The 20709-nt window shown below is 35.2% G+C and overlaps 1 protein-coding gene across 1 annotated transcript in view; it reads left to right on the top strand.

The window, feature by feature from the left end:
- Positions 1 to 20709, top strand: part of LOC148829612 (membrane-associated guanylate kinase, WW and PDZ domain-containing protein 2-like) — a 388779-nt gene that overhangs the window by 264878 nt on the left and 103192 nt on the right. Inside the window, exons 5-6 of the mRNA XM_088923166.1 lie at positions 5951 to 6164; positions 8131 to 8210. Coding sequence (XP_088779292.1) covers positions 5951 to 6164; positions 8131 to 8210 — 294 coding nt within the window. The remainder of the gene's footprint in view (positions 1 to 5950; positions 6165 to 8130; positions 8211 to 20709) is intronic.

Genomic DNA, 20709 nt, shown 5'->3' with positions numbered 1-20709 from the left:
TCCACGATTGCTACTCTGTGGTGGAACTCTTAAGTAAACGAATGTAGTCATTGTTTTTGGAATTAATCCTGTTTGAAAAGACCACAATATTTTAGATTTATGGACAAAATTAAGAATGGTTGTTTTTGCTGTTCCTTAATGGATAAGAGTAAACATTGGCCTTACTAAATTAGAGGTTTGGTATGATATTACAGATTAATTGAGATGATTACGTTTTTCACCTCCATCTGCAAGAGTCGGAGTTATTACAGTATTTTTCACTCAAAGCAATAACGTACTTCTTATCACCCATCAAAGTGGAAGGCCTGTTCTTTATTCTGCAATAACATTCTGTATTTTAACATCCTTACGTTTTGTGAATTAAACAAAATTAGACTTGTCTAAATCAAATAAATATTTGGTGTTATCACTGTATACTGTATATAAACAGTATGCAGAGAAATATAGTGGTACAGTATTCCATTATCACAGATTTTTCCTCACAGATTTGTGAAGAAATTCCAAATTCTTCTATCCTTTAGCCTATATACTGTAATGTACTATGGTAGCTTTTTAGTGAATTTACCACAACATGCTTTTGTATCTTAATAAGTAATGGTATTTATATAATACATAAATTATGTATTTTTCAAGAAGTACAACACTTTAAAACATCAAATGGTCTTTCATGCTGTTACAGAACCTGCTGCAAAAAAACTTTTGAAACATTAAAACCTTTCTTTTAATTATGAATGTTTCGATATAAACAGCTTTTAGAGCCACTCTAATCGTATAATCGGTATTAAAATCCAGAATCAGGACAAATAATAAGTTAGTGTCAATAACTAGGAGTAAATTATGAAGAATACAGCCATTTAAATTGCGCGAGGTACGTTGCGTTAAAACGCGGCGGATGTCACGCAATATAACGCATCATACCACATGATAATTGAAATATGATAATAGTATCCGGAAGCACCTTGTAAAACTGTAATAAAGCTTAACGTCTCATGTACAGCATTGGAGCTGTCGCCAAAAATGCCCGGTTTCAAATCCCCATCACTGCTGAGGGACAGTCTTTTTCCACTTAAGAATTTAAGTTGTATACTCTTTAGACTTTTAATAATTTTAAACTGTGTATTACAGCATGTTAATCATTAAACATTAAAAAGTCGGTATTTTTTTATAAAAGCAAGATTGCTCAGTTGAACAAAAGTACACAACCTTCCACCTTTATCATAAATATTTTATGCATCAAAGTCTTTAACTTGGTAACTTACATGGGTTCTGGTTTTAACGTGCTTGTTCTAACATTATTAAGCTTATATTCTGTACTTCATAAAAAGTTATAACGTTTTATCCTTTTCTAAGAATACGTAGTAAGAACACCACTTGCTGTTATTGTAAAAAGATAAATGTTGTAGTGATTTAACATCACTTGATAGTTATAATATGGAATCATGTAACTAAGCAACTAAAGTAACACAAGTGGACGTCTTGGAAACATTTTGACATTTGTTTCTTTTTTTTAAAAAAATCTATTGTCCTTGTAGTGGTAATAAGCACTGTAATGTAGAGAGCTGCACCCAGGCGGTTCAAAGCGCGATCAGAGCCTTACTTTTAGTTTGTTTCTCATAGAGCTGAATGCATACAAATAGTCCACTATTATAGCTTATTGTGAACATTATGTGTCTCTTTTCAGGTTTACACCCGAATTGAGAAAATCTATATTTTGTCTTAATCCAAATGTCGGCAGCAAGTAATCAGCCAACAATTTAAACTATACTATGTAGTACACCGCCTGGAATTGAACCTGGTCCGTCAGCGTCATTCAACAGGGAACCAGCAGGATGAATTATTATACATGATGGTTTTGTGTTTAAGGATTTCTTCATGCAATTATTTAAGTTAAAGGAGAGAAAGGGATTATATTTACACGTTGTGTATCGCTTTTTTCTTATATTTGAATGAGTCAAATTGATGTTTACAAAGAAAGTGTACTTCTGTAATCATTTGAGCTATATGAATATAATTATAGCTTTATTAATTTCTTTAGATATGCAATTTCATATTATATTCTCTATTAATCAAATTCTAAATAGTATGCATTTTTTTTACTGAGATAACGAGCGCAAATATTCATAGAAAAGGTTAAAACATAACTTTTTATGGAGTATATAAACTTAATTTAGTCAGAAGGAGCATGTAAAAACTTTTCCAAAATAACCACAGTATGTAACCAAATGAAAGACTTTGATACTTAAAATGTTTAGGAAGAAAGTGGAATACTGGTGTGTATTTTATATTTAAACTACCAATACCAGCCATATACAGTTTACATAATATGTTTATGTTCCTAAATTAATATCGTTTATGACCTTCAGACATGTTATGCTCCTCTTCTTTTTATACTCAGCTACTAAAATTTCCCTTTAGTTTTAAAATTCCATATTCATATTCAATATTTAAGCATATTTAAACATGCACAGTAAAGAGATTAAATTAAGCAATCGTTTCACTAACAACCAATGCACCACAAGTGTCGCCTGTCAGTGATTTTGGCCAGCTAATAATGTACTGCGACAGAACGCGCTAAACTGTAGATATTTTTGCACGGTACGGGGTTTTACCGTGCATTTTGAATGGCTGCATCTGTATGTTCTTCTTTTACTTTCTGGTGCTATTGCATGAGCAAAGAGCAATGCATTTACTAGGCAGCATCTGTTTGATAAATTGGAATTTATGAAACCGTGGGTTAAGTTCCTGGGGTGCTATCTGTGTGCAGTTTGTATGTTTGTCTCATTGGTTTCCACTGGGTGCTCTGGTTTCCTCCCTATATCCAAAGACATAAAATCATAGGTTAATAAGCTTCTGGGAAAGAAATAGCCCTGCTATGAGTGTGTTCGTCTGTGTGTGCATTGTGAAGGACTGGCATCCCATCAAAAGAGTATTCCACCTTGCGCCCGTTGCTTGCTGAATTAGACTCTGGTGTCACGCACATCTCTGAACAAGATAAAACTGTTAGAACATGGATGGATACTGACTTAGTTCACCTGCTGTGCCTCTGAATGTATTGGGGCTACAAGGTCAACTTATAGTATTATTTTTGTTTTTAAGTCATACAGCAAATAAATGTAAGTGTCAGGATAATGTACTGTACGTAATCCCTTTGTGGGAATAATTGCATGAAGTCAGCCATCTAATAAATTCACCAATGCACCAAAAGGTTTTTTTCAACAAATATCAACTTAAAGGGTGAAATACTGTACATAAGCAGTCAGCATATTTTACTTTTTAAATGTTCTTTTAAGTTTTTTTGCTGACATTTATATTCTTTCAGAACTTCTAAAGACTGAAATTGGTTTGAGCATTCAAGTTTTGATTGACAGTATTCACTTTTAAAATGTTTCTATGTTTACAGACAGGTGTCTTAAGAAATGGCTGCAATTACAGCCAACCTGCCACTAAATTCTGCTATATGGCCTCTAATTACAGGTACTTGTAAATAGCCACACTCAGGGTGAAAGACTTTATTATTGATTCATTGATACAGTGTTTAGCACACAGTTATAATTTCTGTGTTATGTAACAGGCATGCATGATGGTAGGGGTGGTTTAAGATTTTGAGTTGTATGTTTCTGTTATACCTGATAAAGGTCTTCAGTGAAGCCTCCTGGACTCCACATCTTTTAGCCATTGTGAGTTCTTGTGCATGCAGACCCTTGGGGTGGCTCTAGCCCAGGGTAGGGTCTCTCACAGGATTATCTGTAATCCCACAAAATGGGACATCTTTGGAAGGGAGTAAATGTTGTTGTTGCTAGCCAATGTATTATTAATATGATGTTTTAAAGTTTTGTCATATCCACAGCATAACCTTGTTTCCGGGATTGGTTTCAGATTGCCATAGACCTTGCTAGAATTAGCTTTCTGATAAAGGGTGGATGGAAGGATTATCTGCTATGAAAAGTTACAATACAGCAGAAGTAAAATGACTATAACTAATGTAATATTTGAAGTTGTCACAAACCAGCTCGTTTTGTTAACATATTGTGAGTGTTTTTTGCCCTTCACAAATATGTTTCTTTTATTGTCTAACCATACCACTGTCAATTAGATTCTTGGTTGGTTGGAACCAAACACAAGAAAAGAAACCAAAATCTTAGCAGTTACATTTGGGCAGAATTTCTAAGCTATTATAAACCATCATTGAGCAAGATAAGGACTTGGTAGATCTCTCAGCAAAATGCATGCTAAATCATGGTTGCTTTAATGTATTTATTGTAAATCTTATTTTGTAAAATTCTAAAAGTGAGAAATGAGAAAAGAAAAATTATTTAAAGTTTGCAATGCATTTTTAAATGTTTTTTTTATTTTTAAAGTAATTTATCATATCATTGGATTGGTCATAATTTGGGGATAAAACAGCATTTCATGTTTGATCTTAAACTTTTAGTCTTTAAAGACGAGATTGATTTTTTAAAATTAAAACCAAAAAATAATTAAAAAATATGTTTCATCCCACAACAGCTCCTGACATTGCAAGATAAATACAGAAAAACTTTTTTGAAATTGTTTAGAATGATGATTGCAAGATGTTAATTTAGAGAGATAAGCTATAGTAAAGCTAGTTAATAAGCACAAAAATACAGAAAATAAATAGTAGGGGTTTAAGTCAGTCAAACACACATTCACTAACCTAAAAGATACTAGTCAGTTTCTTTCCAAAATGTAATTGTCAAACAGTAAAAATAGAATTGTTTTTCAAGTGTGTGTTTGGTCAAGTATCTCCTGCAGCAAGAAACAAATAAAAAGTGACTTTTTTTAGTAATCAAAAGTGCTGGATCTCATTGCAGTTTTGAGAAATCTGAGAGAGTGAGAGAGAGAAGGGTTTTTGCTGTATATAATTACCAGTTTGTTCTATGCAGCCTTCTGTCTCAAAAACAAGTTTGATGGAGGATAATTTCACTTTGAAGGTCACTCAGCAGTTAGATTACAAGATCTGTGATTATCGCCTTAAAACCATTTTGCTTAAATATATGCATTGTAATATGTTTTAAGATATAAGAATAGGTTTTTATGCAACTCTTCAACAAAATTAAGCATCAATTAGAAGATAAATCTTCATTGTTTTGTTTCCTAGCAACCAGAATGTCCTGTAATTGTTAGGCTGAAATCTAGAGGCCTAAGCTATATGTGGCTCTAAGTATGCTACTCTTCCAAATCATTATGATTTTTACCTTTCATACATGTATGAATAGATAGACTTTCAGTAAGTTGAGAGTGCCTTAAAATATACAGTATGGCAGGACATTTTTAAACTCTTTTATTCAAGCTGAAAATGAACAAGCAAATGGACATACAGTACATTATTTGATGTCCTTTTTCACAATCTTATGCAATTATGATGTTTACTGTGGGCAAATCCATTAAATAATAATATGAAGTATATCTGTTTACTGTTCAGTATTCTTGGAGATGTTACTGCTCATTAATCATTATGGCATCAAAATGCATATTTTCAAAGCTTTTTATTAAAGCAACAGATAGCTTAATCCTTAGACTAAAAAGCAGTACAGATGCCTTATGTAAATACATCCTTCAAAAGCTTAGAAATGCTTCAACCTAAGGAAAAAAGCATTTTTTTTTGTGTTGTATAAAAACTGTTTTTAGTTCTGTAATTTTATCCATGTATGTTTGCTGCCTCCTCTCCGATTGTGCATGTGACAAGGAATTTTACGAAAAAATCAATAAGTACAGTACAGTTGTAATCTAAGCAGATCTCTGTGACATTCCATAGATTTGTTTTTTGTTTTTTGCTGTGTCTCCCTTTCTGCAAAACCTGCCTTCTATAACAGTTTCATATTGGTTACCCAAGTGATTTTTCCCCACTCCTTTTAACTTTGCGGTCTTCAGGGAAATTAAAAGTGCACTTGGGAGGTCAGGCCTGACTCACCATGTGTTCTGTCTGTAGAATCCAGTGAACATGAAGATAAAAGTACAGATGCCTCAGGTGAGATACCTCCACAGCCATACACCACACCGACCTTCAGCCACACTGAGGGGCCAAAAGAGGAGGGGGAGCCAGCAAAACAGCCCACAAAACCTGACGAGAATGACGAGCTGGGACCACTGCCTGACAACTGGGAGATGGCCTACACTGAGAAAGGAGAAGTCTACTTCATTGAGTATGTTTTACTATTTACTTATTTCTGCTGAACCAAAAACATTTTGGTAAAAGTCGAATAATGTTATTAATGGACTGTAACTTTGGAATGTACAAAATGTGAATACATCACTGTGTCACAAAAATACAGTAGATTTAGGCAAATCTGCAATTATCCAGATAAAGTATTGTTTAAACATACTGGACTTTAAAAGAAACATAACATTCTGTGTATATATTCTTTAGAAAAAAAAATAATAATGCAGTTTTTTAATATTGATTTATATTATATTGAGTTTTCAGGACTCGCCATGATGCACTCAAGTGACCTTGACTGCCGCATAGGCATAAAATAATTTAATAAGTGAGAGAGTTGATTGGGTAGAAGTGATGAGATGAATTAACTTGTTAAATGTCACACCCGGTACAAATCAAGAAAGAGAAACACAGAAAGAAACCAATATGCCCTGTTTACGAAGAGAATAATGTCCTCCTGCAATCGGTATGTTTGACTAAGTCTGCACACCACTGCTCACCACAAAGGATATTCACAGCCAGCAATTTTTAATCTAGCAAGATCTTACGTTCAAGCTCTGTCCATCAATAATAGGTCATGATCTGTGATCCATAACACCACTTCTACTGTATGTCATTGTGGGAGTTTGAGTGTGATGGCCTATGTAGAATTGCCTAATCACTACAGAACTCCAGTTGTAGTGATTAATGGCAACCTGACTCCGTGGTCATGAGCTATTCCTGGACCTCACTTGCTGCCCTTCCTACTGAGTTATTCTCATGTGGCAATATTCCAGAAGGACAGTGTCCATCCTCATGCTTCTCATGTAACTGTACCTTTATTGCTAGATGAAAATCTCACAGTTACTCACCAAACTTGTACCCCACATGTCTGGATTGTTTTGGGATGGTGTGTGCAGAGGGTTCAGAGACCAGTAAAACAGGGACATGCTTCTTCAGCCTCCATGAAAAGAATGGAACATAATCCAGTAACATACAGTAGCATCAGCAACCTGGTGCAAAGAATGTGTCATAGATATACAGATTGTGTTGCTTCCAATAGTGGCCAAATAGTCCTACTAGCATGAGACTTTCACAATTAATTTCCAATGTTAATAATAAGAATATATTTACCAATGTCATCTCCCATTCAGCAAAATTTTAGTGCATCCACTATGTAAACCATCATTATGTGCATCTGCTTTTTTTTTCCAATGTCCTGGTAGCTACCGTACTGAAATTCTTTGCTGTTATTTAACATACTGTATGTGTCTTTTGATATGTAGTATGTACTTTCTTCAAAAAGTCTTATATAAAAGCTACAAACACGATGCCATTATATAGTCCTTGCCATTTTGTGTTTTCAAGTTGCACATCAGAATTGCTTTATATTCACAAAGGTTCTCATGTATTGAAAAGTCTTTTCTTTTAGAAAGAAAAATGCTTTAGGACCAGGGAGTTAAAGAAGCAGGGTTGCATTTAACATTGGTTCGCATCGTCTTGCCAAATAGATTGCTGTGAAACCAGATAAAAGACGTAGGAGTACAAAATAGGGTAACTCATTAGATACAGGGGGGGTTATTCATGTTTTACTCTTGCCTACATTTAATTTAAACATTAGAACTGAGTTTACAGCACCCACCCCTGTCCAGCTATCCTGAAGGAGTGACATTGTTTCCTTAGATGAGCTCAACAGATTCATTGAAGTTTTCTTGGCAGCCATGTATCTGATCTCTGTCCAATAGCTGCATTCAGTCCAGAGAGCTGAATTTGCCAAACATACAGCTGTTTGCACAATTACCCTCACACCTCTTTCAAGGCTAATTAGAAGCAGTAAGCAAATTAAACATATCGATTGCAATTTTGTTAGACTAACCTTTTTTTTCCCCTTTAGGGGTGGGGACAAGAGAGCTTTTTTTTAAGGTTGGATTTGCTGCAATGTGTCCACTCAAAATATCCTCTTTTCTCCTCAGTCACAACACCAAGACGACATCATGGCTTGATCCACGGCTTGCAAAAAAGGCTAAGCCCCCGGAAGAATGCAAAGAGGATGGTAAGCATGTTTGCGTTAGTATTTTACTGATTGTGCTTTCCTTGTAGTTCTGTGCTTCCATTACATAAACGTGCCTTTCTTAACGCAATGTCCTTTGGATCCTGAAAAATGAATTTGTGAAGAAACTGATTCATGCACTGAGGCATGAATGATGTTAAAAAAATTGAAGAGAGCAGTGCGGTAATAGTCAGCTTTACATAAAATATGCAAAGCCATGCTTATTGTCCATAGCCCCTTCTCTCCGTAACACATTTTAATGGTGTTTTTCTGTAAGTTTTCTTTTGTGGTTGCTTTGATTGGTCTTAATGTGGAAGCATGTTGCTATACTTCATCAAGACCATTGCTGAGTGCACAACTTCTTCAGTTATTCTTTTTGTGAGAGGGGGTGTTTCAATAACAGAGCTGCCTTTATTTGTCAGACACCCAATCAATAAGTACTGTTAGCTCTGTCGTGGCTATCAGACAGGGACATTAAGTACTTCTAGTGTTCAACATACAGTTTGTGCCCAGGAGGAGGTGAATTGAAAAGGGGAACCTGGGGGCAAGGTGGCGGTGATGTGACAAGCTCAGAAAACCTCAGTGTTTGGACTGATTCTAGCACTTAGTGCTGTCAGTCTTTGTTATCTTTGGGTGGCGATTTTAAAAAGTGTGCGGAATTCCTGCCTTTTAAAAAAGAAATTAATTGAAGTGTTATGTTATGACAGGGATTTTAATAACATCTTCCCGTGTGTGATGCATTGTTTTTTTTAAAGTTTCTGTCTGAGTTATTTATGAATTTATGACTAAAGTAATAGAAGGGGTAAAAGCAGAGCTTAGAGTGGTACAGATTAATATAGATTAAATGTAGACAATGGATGAGAAATGAACATTTGCTTTATCTGTACTGTATGTAATTCTATTAAAGACTTCCAAAGTCAATTAATGTATCTATGATGCACTGTATACAGTACTTATTTGCATTGATGTTTTAAGGGTTTTTCATTACTGCTGGTAAATGCAAGGCTGTCCAAGTACCAGGTACCTCCATGATATTATTGTATTTAGTTCTATTTATTAGTACCTCACGAGGTTCAGTGGAAAAAATAAAAATAAATGTACAATACACTCAGAAATCTGTTGAGTATGACTAAATTGTTCATGAACTTTGTTGATTTTTTCTTTGTTAAAGAAGATCAAGTGATTGCAGAAAAACTAAAATGAAAACTGAATTTTTCTAAAATTTTCAGTAATGTCTTGATGACACGATGAGGGCTTCTCAGGGTTACAGAGTGATGTGTATTGACAAAAACAGTACATCATTCTGTCCTCTTGTCAGTCTCTCCATTAGGCTTCTTTTAAACATTCAGTAACTCCATCACTATCACTCCCTCCCTCTTTTTGTAGACTGCTTCCCTTTTTGCAAGATAGATGATGTGTATGCTGAATATGCCTGTGTATTTTAAGTAACAGTGTTACTGATCACAGTGTAAATGAAGGAGGATGATTATCAAAATATGATAGTATTGATTAGAACAAAGATTTGATTTTTTAACAGGTAACTGTTTTATGTTGGCTGCTTTTGCTGAACAAAGATTTTGAAGCAGCTCTTCCCATTATAGCAGGTTATCAAAGATGTCTCTTTTCCTTTCTTTTGACAAGGAAAAGCTTAGAATGGGACTCATCTCTGTCTTGTCTTTAAATTCTTTAGAATATTTGCCTCAGTCATCCTTGCTTGTATACAGTAGCTTCAAGTTTAATCATTGATTGTGATCTCCCTCCATTATTAAGAAAGTTTTTTATGTGCAGTTTCTCTCATAGGATACCAATTATGGCGTAATGTCATGATAATTATATTTTACTTTCTACCTTGGAGCCACTGTGCACTCAGCAGCATATTAGCCTTCCAATAAGCCAGCTCAACTTGGATTTTCACATGATACTGTGTAAATTAGTTAATACTGTGTGCAGCCTAGTGGCTGAAGGAAGTGTGCACAATCTAAGACAAGGACAGCAGTGTCTTGGGAGTAAATGAGGTCAAATTGCAGTAAAGCACTTCCATTGTTACATGTTATTTTGAAGAAGTTTATAAATATTTGCATAAGACAATTATTTCTATATAATTTTATAAACGTTAGTACTATTTCAGAAAAAAATACTATGCTCATAATTCTTACCGTCAGTGTGAAATGTACAGTAGTTTGTCCAACATTGCCTGTGGTTTGCTGAGGGTGCTGAAGAAAGAAATTGTAGCTGCATATGAGAGGTAAAATATTGATTGCGATCTTTTACACCAACTATATATATAATTTATTGACCTCGATATCTGGGCACAATAATAGAGCCGGGGAAATTTTGTTTAAGAATATTTGGATCAGCCAGTGTTTTCTTATCTCATCAGGTGTGTATTTCTTTATTCCTACATATCTACTATTTGTGCCTTTTACAGAATTCAGGTGAATTCATGTTTTTCTGTTGTCTGTTGCTCTGCTGTACATGTTTTTCCACCCTACTTCAAGAATACACTAATGATTTACTGTCAGGCTTATTTCACATACATCAGCCACCTTTAATTTCAGTTCTGTCCTAGATCTTATCTTTTGCTTTCCTAGAGTCAATAAAATCTCACTCTGTATGTTTATGGATCCTCAAAATGGCAGTCATAATCTTAAGAAAGGTTTTATTCTGCTTTCATTGATATCTGTTTTTGCCAATCACTTTTAACTGGTATTAATTCATGTTGTTCACAGCAAGACTGACTTTTGGTGTTCGTAGGCCCTAGGCACTTTCATTCCGAAATGTGCAAAAAGAGGGGTAAACGCCAGTTGACACAATGTCTGTTGACATGTTGCACTGGGGGATTCTCACAGAATGAAGTTCGCACACCCCTGATGTGCCGGCACCAACCCCTAGGGCTTTGATGGACAGAGATTGAAACTCCTCAAAGGGGTTACACACACATAGGGTAAGGATTAAGGAGGGGTACTTCAGTTTACACTGACAACTATTTACAATGGCTCCTCATAAACTCTCTATGCTATTTACACTGCCAGTCAATCTCCGGTCGACACACTGACCTCAAGTCCAGTCCCATGGCCGCTGCCCCCAGCCTGCCTTGCGGGTGCATAGCTAAGGGGAGGTGCAGCCGCTAAATCGACTGGTGCGGCCGCTACACTATCCTAATGCTAAACCACGTGATTGATGGAGCGAGTCGAGCGACCATCACTTCGATACTTCTAGTCTCTAGAACAGCCGCTAGATAGCATATGATTATTGATTTGGAGTCAATCGCAAGAAAAAATTTTGTAGGCCCTAGGCACTGTGCCTATAGTGCCTAATGGGAAATCCGGCACTGGTTTACAGGCATCTCACCTGTGAGCTTTATTGGAAATGTAGAATTAAAGCACCATTATGTTTTTTAAGTATGCGTATCATATCATAGGAGGTTTGATCCTGCTATGATAACATTTAAGGTTAGAAAAGAAATTCTTGACTATTGTTAAATAAGTCAAGAATGTATGGTATTATTTTAAATTATTGAATAGAACAAAGATAAGATTTTTTCTAAAAGTGCACAATAGCTAGTTATTTGACACAAAAAATATTTGATGCATTATTTTCTGCTGTCTGCAACTACAATTCTTTAAAAACGTTTCTACCAAATATTATATGATCACAAAAGATTTTTAAAAGGATTGTGTAGCTTTTAAAGCATATACAGTTGCCCCCCCCCCCCCATTTATTCATGCCCCAGATGGAATTTGGGTGGAATGCAGATGGAATGGAAAATTTAAATGAAATGTACCATATTGCATAGTGATGTATGAGTAAAATAATGTGTCTTAAAACAATAAAAAATATGTTATGTTCTCATAATAGTATTTCACAAAAAAATCCTATTTGCTAGAAATAAGTAATTAGTTTCCAGAAAACACAAATACCACATTTATTTACACCTCTAATTATTCCTTTAAATAGCATCCAACTAACTAAAACCTTACTAAATAGGCATGAACTATGATGTTAGTTGCAGAACTAATAGTTTGAGGCCTGCAGATCCTCAAGGGGTACAGCTCTGGGGTCATACTGTATGTGGCTTCTCAGATGATGTTCCAGGTTGCTCTTGAGGAGTTCTTAGCAGGAGGTTTGATCCTTGATATTAATTACTTACAATTTTTTAAAAAGTGTGTATATACAGTAGAATTTTGAAAAAGATAATATGTAGAAGTTACTGCATGAGCGCAAAACCAAAGTTGGACTAAAGAGTAAAACAGAGCCCTGGTAGAGACAGCCTTAAGTTTAATCCTCACTATTCATCTGCAGAAAGAGGTTGACACACTACTTGCTTTTTATGCATGTAACATAACTCTCCTTTCCTGGAATTTTTTATTAGGGGACCCATGGGAGGCTTTACATAAAGTCAAATTTGCATACGTTGAGCCTTGCATAACCTAGGGAGAAACTTCATACACCATTGCACCTCAAAAGACATTAAATTAGTAAATATAATCCCTTTTGGTTATTTAAGAAAAGACTGGTTTTGATAAGGATATCATGGTAAGAAATCATAATTCCCATAATTATAGTGAGGGATTACAAAGTTTGAAGAAATCTGGAGGGCTCTTCACGTACATGAATATTTTTTTAACTTCTAAGAGGAAAATACAACCTAGAATAATTTTTGCTTATCTTTTACAGAATTTGTGAATACTGCTGGTTTCTTGCCTGAAAGAAAAAATTATTTGTAACTGAGTTATAGATGCAGTAGAAGTAAATTAAATTTCCAATAATACGTATGCATAGTTACAATTTAATTTAAAATTGATAATCTTCCATAACACATTGGTTAATGTATAGTTCTCCTTCCCCAGCAGGATGTCAGTAACATTCACAGGTATTTCCGTATTTACTGATAGAAGCCTCAGAGAATATGAAACATGCCTTTTGAGCATAGCTGAATCTGAATATTGTTGCCAGAACAATAAAAGCCATTTCTTGATTTAATTAATGAGCACTTACAGTAGCAATGTACTACATTTAAAATGTGTGTATAATATAGACAAAATGTAGATCTGCTTTATTATGGCATTTTGCAATTTGTGATAGAGTACTCTTTTGCTAATGTCTGAAAAACAGTAGAGATAATTGAAATTTTCCCGTGCATAAGGAGGCAGTCACCTACTGTAAGTGGCAGTTGGCAAATGAACGTAACAGCTGCTTGAAAGTGCAAGTGATCAAAAGTGCCTTTATGTAGCTAGCTTTCTTTCTGCTTCCCGGGATTTCCAGGCTCCTGGGAAGAAAAAGACCTGTGATTGCATCAACGTTTTGAATCTGACATTTGCTCTTCTAACTATCATGCTGTTAACAGCTCTTTCCTTATGTTCATTGACTGTTTCTTTCAAAGGATTGTTTGCTCATATTTTTATTGATTTCGTTTGGGTTTAACGTATTGGCAGAAAACAACAGCAAGAGAAAGTGCATCTTTGCATACTTTGCATGCTTTCAGACACTGCTTATGGGGATGTTTGGAGAATTCTAATAAGATTATAAAGGGCATTCTAACAATATTCGTGGAAATAACTGACAGAGTGTAGGAAAGTAAGGACAGCTGCAGAACTAAACCAAATGAAAACACAACAAAAGTTGTTTAATGCTTTTCACAGAAGTGTGTGTTGTGTTAGTTTCTATTTTCTTAGTATACATTAAGAACATTTGTATTGGGGGGGACAATAAACAAAGTTATGTTTTTTAATGTTTTCTTCTGCTGTTTCGATATCTATGAAATTTAAATTCCTGGACAAAAGGCTTATGGGAGGTTAGGTCAGAGACAAAGATACATCAGTAGGTCATGTGGCTGCTATAATGGAATTTAGACAGACTTTGAGAAATTATGAGAATCGTTGCTTCTCTTGAGACCAATCTAAATACAGTAATTGTCTTGTAAAGGTTTAAAACATGTTGGACCATATTATGTCATATGTATGAGATCATTTGATTTAATCAAGTAAGTGGTTTGGCCACAATTTGGGGATTTGGAAAAAAAACTTGAACATCTGGTATTGATTATATAGCTATGTATCAAGATGGTTGATACAGTAGCAAGTTAAAACAAAGCCAGTGGGGTATTTCTTAGCATTGCTGTCGTGTAACGCTGGGGCCCTGGGTTCAATTTCATACTTGGGGTATGTGTGTTCTCCCTGTGTTTACGTGGGTTTTCGCTGGCTGCTTCAGATTTCTTTCAAAGTCCAAAGGCATGCTGGTAGCTTAATTGACTTCTGGGAAAACTGGCCCCAGGTGTTAGTTTGTGCATGTCTATGTTTGTGTCAGTGTGTTTGCCCTGTGCTGGAATGACATGCCGTCCAGGGTGTATCCTGATTTGCGCCCATTTCTTGTTGTGATAGACACGACAGCCCCCCTGAGACCCTAGATTGGATGAGACAGTTAGAACATGGATGGATAGGTGACCTCCATTAATCAGTCACACTAAAGGTGTGGGTAATTTGTATTATATTTGGTGGTACAGTATGCCGGAATTAAGTATTTTCATTTAGTCCCAGATGAAGTGAATGTGAAAATACAGCTTTAATGTAGATTTCCTCGAGGTGAATGTAACCCCTTTCCAGAGTACACATGGTGTGAAAATTGAGACTTACAGAAAATGCCAGAAATAGAACATGATAGTTAATAAGTAGAATAAATAATGACAGCCTCTAAAATAAACAATATGCCAAAAATATACAGGAGTGGTTGGTATAGAGGCACCTGTGTTTTTCTATGGTACAGCTTTGGCAAAGTCATAATAAATCAGAAGACACCTACTGTAGATAAATTCATATTTATTACTAATGACAATAAGACACACTAAGAACACACAACACAAAATACAACATACAAAGTACTCTATTTACAAACAAGTAGTTCAAGTAGGTAGCTGCATGCGTAGGCTGCAAAGGAAGAAGTAAAGGTTTATTCCATTCTGAAAAGAGAAGAAAAGAAACACAACATTTTGGCTTCTCTTTTCAGCATGGAATAAACCTGTACTTGTTTTTTTTACAAGATACAAACACTGCATCTCGCAGGCCTACATCCTGACCAACCAGAAACACCCCAGACTGGTATCTAGTATTCAAATCTTGTGTAATGCAGGCCAAAAAGAGAATAGCCTGCTTTCCAAACCAAACAGAATACAACTTAAGAGTTAAATCTATAGTCTGGATGCCCTAAGCAGGAATTGAGCCCACATTTTGGCAGCACACATACCTGTACTAAAAATAGTCTGGATGCTACAAAATTAATGGAAACCTACTGTATCTCTCTGTTCTAAAAATGTATTCACTAGCAAGGACAAACTATTTTTAACCTAGGGTTTTTGTTTTTACAGAAGAAATGAGAGGAACCTAAAAACAACAGAATGGCAAGATTTCTTAACAAGGTTCAAAAACGTAACTTGAATGTGGTCTTAAAGGCTGATCAGAACAATGAACTCCCATCTAGAACTTCTCTCTCATTGTGTCTTTCTTTCCTCTCTCCTATCTTCCTCTCTTTCTTTTCTGTCTTTTTTGTCCCGTGTTCCTGGACTGTTTATGACTCTTAATGATTTACCAAGTACTTAATTTACCAAGATTTGGTCTCAGACCCAGTGCAATTCAGTAAACACCTCAGTTCCTTTCTTGCTTTGAATCTCCTAAGAACTGCAATTGTTGACATGAGCTACTGTAGGTGTTGACCATTGTTCTAAATTCTTAGACAACTCAATAGTCCCTTCCCATAGAAAAAAAACCCAAAATAAACAATAACGTGTTTGTCTTTTTTACGTTTTTTGTGTTAAAAAATTAAAAGACTGTTAAAAGTATATTTGATGACATTTTAATAAATGTTTAGTAGACATGCTATATATCTAATAATGTTTAATAGGTATGTTCATTGCATAAACCTTGTTTAACCTGCACATATTTGTCACTGGCCAAGGGATTTGGATTTGTGTTTTAATAATATCACAAGTAACAATTTAGATATTCTCAGGAACTCTTAAAAATCTTCCTAAAAATTGTTTTACCACCAAATATTTATTTGACAAGCAAATGAGATTTTTCCTCTTGCATGTGTCTTTTGGTGGGGGGTAGAGGTGTATTTAGGTAAGTAGTTTCATTTACTTTGTGACTTTTACATTGTTTCCCTGGTCATCCTGTTCATACTTTATTTGCATGTTAATTGTGTAGGTGATGTGTGTTAATTTACTGTAGTCATCAGATATTTTAATGGTAAATTGCAAGAGTGCTTGACAACTTTTAGGAACCAATCAAACATAATTATTTTCAAGGAGGTTGCTGCATCAGCAGGCTTAGGCTGCAGAGGAGCAGTTGAAGGTGTTTTAACTGTGGAGCCTTCTTCAGGTGTCACAGCTCAACGCAGCTCTGCGGCTTGTGTTGGCCCTCAGGCAGCTCTACCAAAGTTAGTGTGGCTTAACTTCGGTCTTTAATAACAAAAACAGCGTGTGCAGTTTGTCTCCTTGGGATTTGGCCGCACGGTAGAAGGGTGGGGAAAACTCAGTTCGCCCCGGTTGAAGCTTGGTTATGAATATACTTGGATATATGTTCAACATACATGGATATTCAAGAGTCCAACTCAACTGTCTTATTTTGTTGATCAGGCGTATATAACAGTGGATTTACAAATACAAGATTTCTACTGCCGTAGAAGGAATAACTGATTTCTTACTTTACTGTTTCATTTTCTCGGCCTGGCATCTTGGAGAAAAGTGTAAGTACTGACTCGGACTTCGTGCAGTCACATAGATAGAAAAGTAAAAAAAGAGTTGGGTTCTTGCTTTTAAGGTACGATAGCACAAGTTGGTGATTGGCTGACATTCTATCAGGATTAGTTCTTGTACCCACCTTGCAGGTTCCTCATTGGTGGACCTTCCTCTGGGTGATGGATAGTGACCTTGAACCCATAGTTTTGGGAAGAAAATAGACTTGATGGAGTCCATCTGCACTATGTACAGTATCATTAGACTATTCAACTGCAGCTTTATGATTGTCTCTTATCAGAGGGATCTGATTTCTATGGCTTTACACAGAAAGGCACCGAGCTACTTGGTAAAAACAGCACAGTAAAATAAAACATAATAAATAAAACATAATTCTAAGTGCAATATTAGGCCTTGACCCTACAATTGTTGCTTCCCAATTCATTATTCTGGGCCCTGTATCATGCAAATAATAGTTTTAAGGTCTTTAGTAGTATGTACAGTATACTAATACTGTCTGCATTTCTATGACTCAAGTTACTCCTGATGACTTCTGCAGAAATTAGACATTTTGAGTTTAATAATAATAATAATAATAATAATAAAAAAATAAATTGCTTACACTTATATAACTCTTTTTCTGGACACTCCACTCAAAGCACTTTACAGGTAATGGGGACTCTCTTCCACCACCACCACCAATGTGCAGCATCCACCTGGAACGTGTTACACTTCCCTATACTGTACATGGATTTTTCTTTCAACTGGAAACATTCCTGTAAGAAATATGACAGTAGTAACAGAATATGATATGTAGTAACAGAAAACAAAGTTGTTTTTTTTTACTTAATGCAGGACAACACTGCATTATGTACTATACCAGCTAGGAGAAATCCATTATCTGAGATGTTTTATGCTTTTCCCTATGCAATGTCTGCTATTACAGCTCTTTCATTAATATCAGTGCATTTAGTAAAATATTTAATAATTTTACTGTTGGTAATTTCACTTGAAATGTTTGTATCATCTTAATGTTATCCTACAATAATATTTATAAGGATATATAATAAAGACTTCACAAAATATGAGGACTGATTAGTGATTAGAAAATAGAGAGCTGAGATTGCAGAAGCCCCTATGTACAAAAAAGTTATTGATATTGTTTGCCTAGAAGACCAGGAAGAAAAGTGAGAAAATATAGTGGAACAGAAGTTGGGAGAGTTTAACATGATACATGAAAGTCAATCTTCTATGGTACTCGTTCTGGTGTAAAAAGGGAAGGAAAGAAAGACTACAGGGAGAAACTGTAATGCTGAACAGCACGTGCCATGCAAATTAAGTACATCAGCTGAATAATACAGGAGTGAGTCTTATATGAGCACAGTTTTGCATCTGCATTTTTGTACAGTAGGTTCTACAAATACAATAACTGTTTTATTCATGTTCTTGAGCATACTAGTAACATTTGTTTGATCATTGCAGACCTTACAAGAAAATGAAAACAATTAAACTATTGTATAATCTCTGCTTTACTTATCAGGGTTAATTTGGTATGCATTGCATTTGTATAGTGATTTGTCTAACAAATGGAAAATGTTTTTTTGGATACAGCACTAATTTAGTCATTTAAAACACTTCAGAGGTTCAGAAGAGATTTGTCAGATTTGGCATATTTTATACTCTATTATAGTAGTTCTTTTTACCTTTTTTATGAAAAAACCATTCCACAACTGCATGTCTAAAAAAACACCTCTTCAACAGTGCTATACTATTATTAAAAATATGCATATACTTTATGTCTGCATAGTGTCTGGTCAATATAAAATAAATATCTTGAATGACATGGATCCTGCTATTTAGTCATCAATTTTAGTGATGCTGTAAGTCTACTATACTGTAGTAATGTGGCCTATTGCATGTATTGTATGATTTTGCTGCAAAAGCTGCAAGAATATAGACAAACAAGTGAGCTATTGTGCAAATGTTAATTAGTCTGGCTCATGCTTGAATTACTGCATTAAATTAACAGATTTTGATGGACACAAGTAAAAGACACTATATTGTAAGCAAACTCTAGCTATAAAACGTGACTTCTACTTACTTAAATATTGGGGTGTAAAAGAGTTTAATTTATAAAAGTAAAGAAAAATCATTAGAGTAAAGCACACATTGATGTTTTACTACAGGAAAATCTCATTGTTAGAAGGAGTGGCTCTTTATAAGCTTTATAAGCTTTCAGTTTGAGCAAGTGTCGTCTTCTTGAAGTTGTCATGGCAACAGTCTTACTTTGAGATCAGTGTAGCGCCTGCAATTTAAGATGGCTCATAGCAAAAATAAACCTCTTCTCGATGCTAATCTTGTAAAATATTTTTCTAGGCTTAAGAATGATAGAAAGCAGCACATTTCTTTTAGAATTTTAAGTACTTTCCTATGCCAATCTAAAACTCATTTTATGACTTCATAGCAGACAGAACAGTAGTTGGCGAGATTTATATTTAAGTCTCATTTTTCTGAAATTCAAGTAGTTTTTCTTTTGTTTTTAGAGACATGATTAGTGCTGTGGTCTTAATTTAAGCAGTTTAAGCAGTGTTCTTCTTTGAAGCAATGGGTTTCTTTTCTCATGAAAGTTTGTGATAAATGATGCTTTGCATCTGAAGATCCTGGTTTATGTCATAAAATCATATATTAACTGTAAAAGTAATGGAAAGGCCTTAGCCTGCACGGAGACAGAATTTGGATGTGACCATTGCTATTTACAAAAATTGTCCACCAGATACAAGAAAGAATCACCTGTCAAATAAATTCCCTGCATTATGAACTGGGTTTATCCTTAGTGACCAGTGCACCAGTGGCACTTTGATTTAATCCAGGATCTGAAGTATGCGTTATATAAGTAGTTATCTAAAGACTTGCGATCTTAGTCACCATGTCTTAAAATTTCCAGAACAAGTTAAATACCACTTTCTGGGATGAATGAGTGTTTAGTGAAATTAATTGAAGTATGTTTTCCTAGTGGAAATTCTTAACCTTTTTATCTTTTATTTAATTTTAAGTGAACTGTTAAAGAGGAGATCTTATCTGCTGTAAATGTGAGAGACAAGTTAGTGACAAGATAATGATTGATTGATTCATCTCAAATTACAGATTGTACACATTTTCCAAGGGATTCATTTCCACCAGTTTGTTGTTGCTGAATACTATTCTATTTTTTTTGCAACAACAGAAAGGTCTCCTGAAAGATTGAGATTGAAAGTTATGGGATTAAAAGTGACCTTGTGAAATAAAGATTACACAGCATTTTAGTTTCACATGGTCTTTCTTTAAAGGTTAACAATACATGATTACAAAGAATCTTTCTGTAGCCATTAAACACTAAAAGCTAACAATTTTTAAGATTTCTTTTTTTTAAATACAGATTTTTTGGCAAATGCCCAACCAATACAGAATCGCCAATTGTGTTATCACATCTAGGCTCTCAGCTTCAACCACTATACACACATGTAGAGAAAGAGAAAGTGCAAGCAGGCTTCTTTGATCCACTCACCCATCCACAATGCCATTCATCTTTTAATGAGCTACAAACATCACAGTGAAGTACTGGGATTTAGTGAACACTGGGGGAAAGGTCCATCCCTCATGACCATGAACTTCCAGTTACACAGAATGGCATTCCAAGAGGGGTTATTGTATCACTAAGAGTCAAGACAGTCCTGGCTGACTCTTCCCCTAGTGTTGCTTTGCCAGTAGCTTGCTGATGCTGGGAGAATCCCCAAA

Source organism: Atractosteus spatula, chromosome 8 (genome assembly GCF_055471065.1).
Source record: "Atractosteus spatula isolate fAtrSpa1 chromosome 8, fAtrSpa1.hap1, whole genome shotgun sequence".
Taxonomy (NCBI): Eukaryota; Metazoa; Chordata; class Actinopteri; order Semionotiformes; family Lepisosteidae; genus Atractosteus; species Atractosteus spatula.
This window is presented reverse-complemented; position numbering and strand designations above follow the sequence as displayed.